Source organism: Theobroma cacao, chromosome 7 (genome assembly GCF_053813885.1).
Source record: "Theobroma cacao isolate CCN51 chromosome 7, ASM5381388v1, whole genome shotgun sequence".
In the NCBI taxonomy this organism is placed as follows: domain Eukaryota; kingdom Viridiplantae; phylum Streptophyta; class Magnoliopsida; order Malvales; family Malvaceae; genus Theobroma; species Theobroma cacao.
Window position 1 is genome coordinate 4,103,966 of NC_142645.1, and position 8,590 is coordinate 4,112,555.

At 37.0% G+C, this 8,590-nt stretch overlaps 1 protein-coding gene across 1 annotated transcript; it reads right to left on the reverse strand.

The window, feature by feature from the left end:
• Nucleotides 1-3,269: 3,269 nt before the first annotated feature.
• Nucleotides 3,270-6,756, reverse strand: LOC18593776 (G-type lectin S-receptor-like serine/threonine-protein kinase At4g27290). Its single transcript, XM_018125015.2, has 7 exons — nt 5,241-6,756; nt 4,809-4,943; nt 4,607-4,725; nt 4,315-4,525; nt 3,979-4,216; nt 3,744-3,894; nt 3,270-3,670 (listed from the first exon to the last, which is right to left on the reverse strand). Exons 1-7 carry the CDS (start codon nt 6,502-6,504, stop codon nt 3,362-3,364), a joined length of 2,427 nt encoding a protein of 808 aa, XP_017980504.2. The 5' UTR covers nt 6,505-6,756; the 3' UTR covers nt 3,270-3,361.
• Nucleotides 6,757-8,590: the final 1,834 nt, after the last annotated feature.

Consider the following 8,590-nt stretch of genomic DNA (forward strand, 5'->3'; position numbering starts at 1 on the left):
CGCCAGCCGCTGCTCCTCTCTCTCTGGTGCCGCGCCAGCCGCCGCTCCTCTCTCTCTTCCTCCGTTCGATGCTCCTTCTTCTTGCGCCGGCAGCAGAACACCTCTCCCTCTCTTCTCTATTTTTTCTGCCCAGCTCTCCTTCCTCTTCTATTTTTCTGCTCCTTGGTTGCTCTCCATCGTTTTTGAAAGCCCCCTTTTGCTGCAGGTTCTCCCCCTCCCATTTATACACGATTTCTGGGTTTTGGAGGGGGCGCTCCACTACTGCCTTGTCCCTGGGCACCCAGGGGCAAGTTCCACTAACCTGCCAGACGCGAATTTTTTGCGTCTGGCAGGTGAGAGAGGTGCCTGGCAGGGTGCGTCCGCACCCTGCCAGTCGTACCTCTCTCCCTTTCTTTCCATCATTTTTTTGTTCATTGTATTTTTAATCTAGTGTCTACAATAATAGGAATGAAATTATTCTTAGATGAAAATAACATAACTTTGTCACAATCAAACTATATTGAAAATGTGCTTAAAGTTTGATTTTAGTGATTGTATACCGATATCTACACCCATGGATCTTTAAATTAAATTAGTACCTAATGCTAGTAGGTTTGTTGATCAAAGACAATATGTATGAGTGATTGGTTGCTTAATGTATGCAATGACTTGTCCAAGTCCAGATATAACATTTGGAAAGTTAAACAGTTATACAAGTAATCCAGGTACTTTTCATTGGCAAGGCGTAAATTGAATACTAAGGTATTTAAAGAAAACAATCAACTTTAATCTTTGCTATAATGGATATCCATTAGTATTGAAAGAATATTTGGATGCTAGCTAGATTACAAGTTTAGAAGATCATGCTTCCACAAGCAGATTGATCTTCATGCTTGGTGGGAGTGTCATTTCTTAGAGGTCCAAGAAACAAATGTGTAAAACAAATTTTATCATGGTAGTCGAATTTATTGCCTTGGTTGTTGCCACCAAAGTAGCCAAATGGCTAAAAAATTTACTTTATGGTTTATCTTTTTAGCCTAAACTAATTTCACCGATTTTATCCATTGTGATAGTGAAGGAATTTTAGCAAGAGCATATAGTCAAGTGTACGATGGAAAGTCTAGACATATTGGATTAAGGCATAGCAATGTCCGATAATTAATTTTTTATGGAGTAATTGCTATAACTTTTGTGAGTTCTAGTGAAACCTTGGCAAATCTTTTAATGAAAAGTCTTACTAGAGATTTTGTAAATAAAACCTTAAAGGGGATAGGGCTCAAGCTCATAAATTGAAAGTTACCATTACTTGAGTTCAATGAGACAAAGTACATCATTTGTACGTGCCTGCTAGCACTATAATATGATACATTATATTCCATCTCAAGTAAAGTACTAGGTACTTTAATAGTAAGGAAAGGACGAGTTATATACTCTTAATAGCCGTAACATAAATTTGTTAGAATGCTTTAAGTATTGGGGGCTTTTTTTATTGGATCGACCTATGTAAGTGTAAAGTGTAGCCGCTTCTAGGAACTCATGAGCTTAGTTGTACGTAATAGCACTTATGAAAAGAGGATACTGACGCATTGCCATAAAAGCGTCATTAGATGTTGTGCATTCACTGGTATTGAAATCAATGTATGAGATGTGTTTGGTTAACCAAATGCAATATCTGATTTAAAGTATAGTTTACCATACAATTTCAGTTAACTTTAACTTTTTTTCACTAAGTGAATGTTCAATTAGAAAACACCTTCATTTATGCAATTGATGTCCAAGATTATCGAAAATTTAGATTATTTTAAAAATAGTGGAAGATTGTTCGATATTTTTAACAATAATGAATGCGGGACAAATCCCACATTAAAAAAGTAAAAGGAAAAAGTGTCAAAGGAGTATAAGTCCATTGTAATTGGATTTTAGTAGACAATGAACCGTGGAGGGCTTGAATCATATAGAACACTAATAGAACAATATTTTTTAGTTCAGTGATCCAACAGTTGTATTTTATGATATGGACGAAGGTGTCCTTCTTTTTTGTTTCTTTTTGTTTTTTTCCCAATTCAACTGAGTAGTCTTGTTACATGTGCACAGATTACTAATATCGAAGGCCAGCGAGAACCTCGAAATCCCCCATCCCAAGTTGGGTTAAAACTATTAGATGTTCAAAAATTTTGGGCTGTAGGCTTTTCAATAACTAATTGTCCTACGTCTGTTTTGAGAGTAAAGAGCAAGAAATACAAACTGATTAAATTTGGAAAGCAAGTCTCTCGAGTGGGTCAGGCTTGGATTTTTCCTTCTGTTTCAGGGTGGCATGGTCTTGCCACTATTTAGCAGCAGTAAAAACCGAGAAGTTCTGTGCTCTGATAGTGAAAAGTTGAAGCTGAGATGAATTTTTCCGGATAATGGAGATGGAAGATGACAAAGAAAATCTTGAATGTTTCTAATTTCTACATCTCCTTACTATAGTTCCAATTTTTTCATGTCCCCGATGATTATACAAATTTGTAATACACCACAATCAGCATCAAGTGTTTGAAAGACGAATATTATTATAAGGAGCTGTAGGAACAATCAAGATCTTCCTGTTCTATTAATTTGACTTCAGCATATCCCGAGGGGTCCCATTTCATGAAAATTGATACTGTTTCATCAGTCAGGCAAGCCTTTAATTACTAGTAACACAGCTAATCGATCATTTGCCTTGAATTAAACATCAGACAAGTCTGAATGGGCTAAGCTAATTGCCTATTTGGGCCATTTAGGCATTCACACTGAATTTAATGAAAGCCCTGAGGTGGATTTAGGCCTGCTCTACAACTTGGAGTGACTTCAATATATGTTTAACAATGAAAATATGGAGCTTTGAGAAATTTATGGGGTGATGCTGACACTAACCATTCAAACGCTGATGTTCTTTTAATCTCTCTTGTCTAGAGGATGACATTATTCTTGTTTCTTACAGCAATTGGAAAAGTGCCTTGGTATCTTGATTAGGAAAATACTTCACATCTAATCCATGCAGTTTTTAAGCACACAGCATTATCTACAATTCGATTTGATATTCCATGTGTAACTGATATACGATGAATTCCAGAATGCATGAGCTAGGCCTCAAGGTTTGTGTATGGTAGATTTTAACATACCAGTGGGGAGAAACTTGAATTATAGTGAAGGATGGAAGTGCCAGAAGTTAAAATCTAGCTATCTAACCTGTCAGAATAAGAATTCCACTTCTGTAGAACTTCAATAGATAGCAAAAACAGACTACCAGCAACAAATGGGAAAAATCATGAAAAAATCATTGCCATTTATTGTGAAATGTTTAAATGTTTTACTTATTCCTACGAATCCTCTATGAATTTTTATCATATATGAGCTTTTAGCGTGGCTCTAATGCTGTAATGGTAGATCCATCTAGTGAGTACAATTCTTGCTTGCTTGATGCAGAATCAGCTGCAGGAGGCAGATTCCTTTCCAAGAAAAAGCCGGGCTGCTTTGGGTGAGGCAATGTACTCTCACCGCACAACATGAGCACCACCAATGACATGTTTGGTCTGTCTTCCGGGCGTTGTTGCACACATAAGAGAGCTACATTGATGCATCTTAACACTTCAGCTACATTATAAGAGTCGCCTATTGCATTGTCAACTAGTTCTAATGGCCTCTCTTCCATCCACAATTTCCATGCCTAAAAAAATGGGAACAACAGATTATATATTTGTTGAAGAAAGTAAATTAAATCATTATATCTTTAGTCTTACATGTCCGAGGAGAGTTTGGTCTTGATCTGGACCTGAGAATCCCCTGTTTCTTTTCCCTGTTACTATCTCCAGAACCAACACTCCAAAGCTGAATACGTCTGATTTTGGAGAGAAACACCCACCAAAGGCATACTCTGGAGACATATAACCACTGGAAAAAAATGCAAAAAATGAGAAACCTTAAAAGCAACATGGAGTAGATTTCCAAATACCAACAGAGTCCAGGAATACATACTATGTTCCAACCACTCTTTTAGTCTTGTCCTCAGTCTGATCTCCACAAAACTTCCTAGCCAAGCCAAAATCTGAAATCTTTGGATTCATACTATTATCCAGTAAAATATTACTCGTTTTGAGATCTCTATGGATAATCCTCAATCTAGAGTCATGGTGAAGATAAAGAAGCCCTCGAGCAATTCCATCAACAATACGCATGCGCCTATGCCAGTCTAGTACTCTGCTTCTTGTTTTATCTGCATTTTTCAATTATGATTCTTAGCTCCATGGTCATATGAATCATCAGATAAAATTCAAAAAATGGATAGCACAGGATGAGTGTTTGAGTTCAAACCAAAGATAAAGTAGTCCAAACTTTTGTTGGGCATGTATTCATAGATTAACAGCCTTTCCTCTCCCTTAATGCAACAACCAAAAAGCTTCACAAGATTTCGATGCTGAAGCTTGGCGATCAGTGTAACTTCGTTTTTGAACTCTTCAAGGCCTTGTCCAGAATTCTTTGAAAGTCTCTTTATTGCTATTTCTTGCCCCTCTACCAATATACCCTTGCATTTCATTATATGCAAAGTAGTAATAAGCATGTAGCAAAAGATAAGGAAGAAAGTTACAGCAGATTGCTTCACTACCTTATACACAGGACCAAAGCCACCACGCCCAAGCATGTTGTTTTCTGAGAAGTTATTTGTTGCATTAGCTATGGTTGCAAAATCAATCATAGGCAACTCCATCTCTTCCTTCTTCTCATCTGATCATTCCGGAACAAGTGTAAGATAATATTGGCACCTACTGCAATTCGTAATTAAAAATTCTGCAATTAAGTTTGCTTACCTTCCTTCCTAAGCTTTTTCTTCCGTACATACAACACAAATACCACTATCGTCAATCCTGTAGCAATTACAATGGAGATGGCTATAATTCCTGCTTTAAGCTTTTCCTCTGACTGCCTTTTACTTTGAATGCGATCTGGCATAAATCAAAAAGTTTTCAGTGAACAAGGTTTTGAGTTCAGATGAACAGTTATATATCATAAAACTTTAAGTAACATGCCAGACTATTCATGGAATCTATGTCACAAAGAGAAGTGAAGGTAACAAAGGAAACAAAAGAAAAATAAATTAAGTTGTTGACAAAGTAGCTTTGACCAAAACCTCAGCATCACCAATTCCAAGTTATTTTCATATACTGACATTGCACATATTCAAACTTATCTTCACAGAATATAAGAAAATGCAAAAAAACCTTGGATTGTACAGGTCTTACCTAGCTCAGAAGCAGCCAGCCGTATATGGAGGTCTTGTCCCACCTCGGTGAATTCTGTCATGTCAATCAGATCATTAAACCAGATCAAGCATCCTGTTCCTTTCAAAATATCTAAATTTGCATATGCTGTGCAAGAACAATTTCTCAAGCATATTTTCTCACATTCCTGGAGGCTTATGCTCTTGTCAGCCCAAGAATGTGACGTATCAGGTAGCTTTAACCCTGTGTGCTTAAGAAATCCATCTTTACCATCACAAACCGAGGGTGTCCTCCTAACACATCCATCAGACCAATCTACAGAATTCAAATCTCCTGACTTAGTTGACCTTGGCACGAAGCCTTCCAGGCATGTACATGGAGGAGACTTATTGGTTGTGCAAGTAGCATATGCTCCACAAAAGGCATAGATTGCACATTGATCTGCCTGAGCCGTTGAGAAAATCTCCCAATCATTTTTCCTCTCATTCCACATGAAACGCTGTATAACACCTAGTGGATTCAATGAATACCTTGAAACAAATGAACTGTTCCGATGCTCATATTTGTAATAGACCTCAATGTTATTCAAGACAAAGTCATATGAATATACTGGATTTTGCTCAAGACCAGGCTTACCTGAAAAATATAGACCATTCCATGACCCTGCTCTAAACAATATTTCTGATCCCTTCTTAAGAACTAATTGTGGATATCCACGAGGCTCGATCCTTAAAGAATATTGGCCTGGAGCAGGGTCTTCTGTGCTTTTCCAGGATGATATATACCTCTCAAAACCAGTGACAAAGTTTCTTCCCAGCTTCATTCCTGACAAAAGGTTATCACAAGGATAGTCAAAACTTTCCCACAAAACGTTCTCTAAGTTGTTATCATTTCTTTCTTTCACTACAAGATTTCCTGAGTCCAGGAGCTGCGCAACTGGACTCTCTGCAGTTTTTGATGTATTTGAAGACCAAACAAGACTATTGCTGCTATTCAGAAGAGTAAGAATTCCTTGACTGGTGATATTTAGAACTCCTGACCTATCAGAAATGGGAGTTTCCCTGTTGGCAACCCAAACAACAGTGCCAGGAGATATTTTCTTGTACCATATTCCTACATATCTGTTCTTCGAACTTCCAGGACTAAAAAATCCCAGTTCAAAGCTTCCACCAGCTGATCTAAGAGTTTCACCATCTTTTATGGACTGCCCTGGAATAATAATGTCTTGTGTGAAGCTTTCTATAATCAAAAAGAAGAACATACACAAGCACAAGACAATCTCCATTTAGAGCCTTCCATAGATTTTCTAAGCATGCATTCTTTAATTCGGGAAGGCATTAGGAAAGTAAAGCCAGCCAAAAGCAGGAACAGCCTCGTAGTCTTTGATGGGCCCTTTCGCAGTTTGCCTTGATTTGATCAACGTAGATTTGAAAAAAAAACAAATAAAAAGTCGAACACGGAAAGGAGATTGTGGGCCTAGTGGCAAGGACAATGAACAGAAGTGCTCTTGGCAGCACTCATATTATTGATTTACCTTTCTTCTTCAAATTTTTCTGAGAAGATATTAAAGGCAGTGCAGTAACTTGAAACTTTGAACTCCCAGGTTAATCTCATTATCGATTTGATTGAGAAGGTAATGCGGAGATCTACACATTTGATTGAGAAGATAATGTGTAAATGGGTTGCGTTGACATTCTGATATCATACATGTGTCAGTTTGGTGGAAATGTACACATTTTCATCTTTCATTGTTGAGTTCTGGTCAAATGGCAGGCTTAGCACGTTACACATTGGGTTCCGCTATTGGTTCCCCAACAAAGATTAAACCTTTTGAACCATCACTTTTGATAAACAAAATTATTTGAACTGTCAAATAATTAACAAGTATTATTGTGGTAATTAAAAGTTACTACTAAACTGTAATTTTCTTGTTTATGCTTCTCCAGCGGCCTACTTAGGGTGCCATGTGCTTGTCAACATGGAAGTAGGTAGGTAGTTCTTGGTTTACCGCATTTTACTGTTTATTCTGACATGGGAACAGGAGAGTTCCGGGTTCAAACAACGTTATCAGAAGTCTTAATATCAGTTTAATCATCAGTGGAAATAGCATTGCAGCCAATAGTCAAAGTCAACTCAGTTTTTCTCTTCAAATATCATTAATGGAGAAGTTCAGTAACTCCTATGGACAGCAACCTATCTTGACCTTCAAAACCTATCTTGACCTTCAAAACAAACAAACATAAAAAAGGAGAAAAAAAAAACTAATCTCCATTGGATTTTCATGATCGTGGCCTTGAAACTAATAAGGATATGTAAACACATAGGATAAGTGCAAATTCCTTTTGGCTTAAACTATTCCCAATAAAAGTACTTACATATTTTTCTTTTCAATATCAGAGAAGATACCATTTCCTAATTCCTAGAGGGTGAGGCTTGCGGTTTTCCTGCATTCCAAACAGAGAATTAGTTGTGTTCCCTCACACGTGCTTTCCAGTAACTTTCCCAAATAAGTGGAAAAGGAATATTATGCAAAAGGGGGTCTTGAGTTAGTTCCAACTTCTGATACATGCAGGCAAAATTGTCCAAACGCCAGTCAACATCAAATATTTCTGCTGAAACAGTAAGGTCTTGTATTGCAACCTTTTTGTGCTTTCCCATTATATTTTTTTAAGCAGATGCAGATGGGTCCCATTTGATGAAAATTATATCTAGTTTGATGCAGCTAGTTGGTCATTTCCTCAAATTAAACATCAGAAGTGTGACTCTGTAAATCCAGTTGACTATAACATTAACCCTCCTGTTAATGATACCCAAGGTGGAATAATTAAGGACCAAATCTACATTCTACAAGCCTATGCTAATTATCAATTTGAATGAATTCAAGAAACCTTTTACAATCTATTAAATGAACGTTGAAGCATTCATGGTGTAATCTTGTGTTCTTACAGAAATTAGAGAAGTGCCTTAACACAATTCTTAGCTCATTACTTCCATGAACTGCATAAGTTTCCTATTATGTTGGTTTAAGTGATACTATATAAAAATCCCAAAGCAAGGTTGTTAAACCTTAAGGTATCTATCTGCTAAATATAATAACATACCATTGAGGAGGAACTTAAATTATAGTACAAGATACAGATGCTAGAATCCACCATAAACCAGCTAGCTAACCTGTCAGAACAAGAACTCCCCTTGCTCTAGAATATGGATATGTTTACTCAAAGAACTTTACTCATGGCAAAGAAGACAGCTAACATTGAAGGACAGAAATGAGAAAAGTCAAAAGAAAAAACCATTGTCATTAATTTTGAAATGTATGAATGTTTAACATACACTCTAAGGAATACTCTTAGAGTTTTTATGGTATGAGG

Excerpts from the sequence above, each read along its gene's own strand:
- LOC18593776 (XM_018125015.2), bottom strand. The coding sequence starts at position 6,504 with ATGGAGATTGTCTTGTGCTTGTGTATGTTCTTCTTTTTGATTATAGAA. Across the intron at positions 4,526-4,606 it reads GCTTTGGTCCTGTGTATAAG|GGTATATTGGTAGAGGGGCA; the intron begins GTAGTGAAGCAA and ends ATGAAATGCAAG. Across the intron at positions 3,671-3,743 it reads ACCAAACTCTCCTCGGACAT|GCATGGAAATTGTGGATGGA; the intron begins GTAAGACTAAAG and ends CCATTTTTTTAG.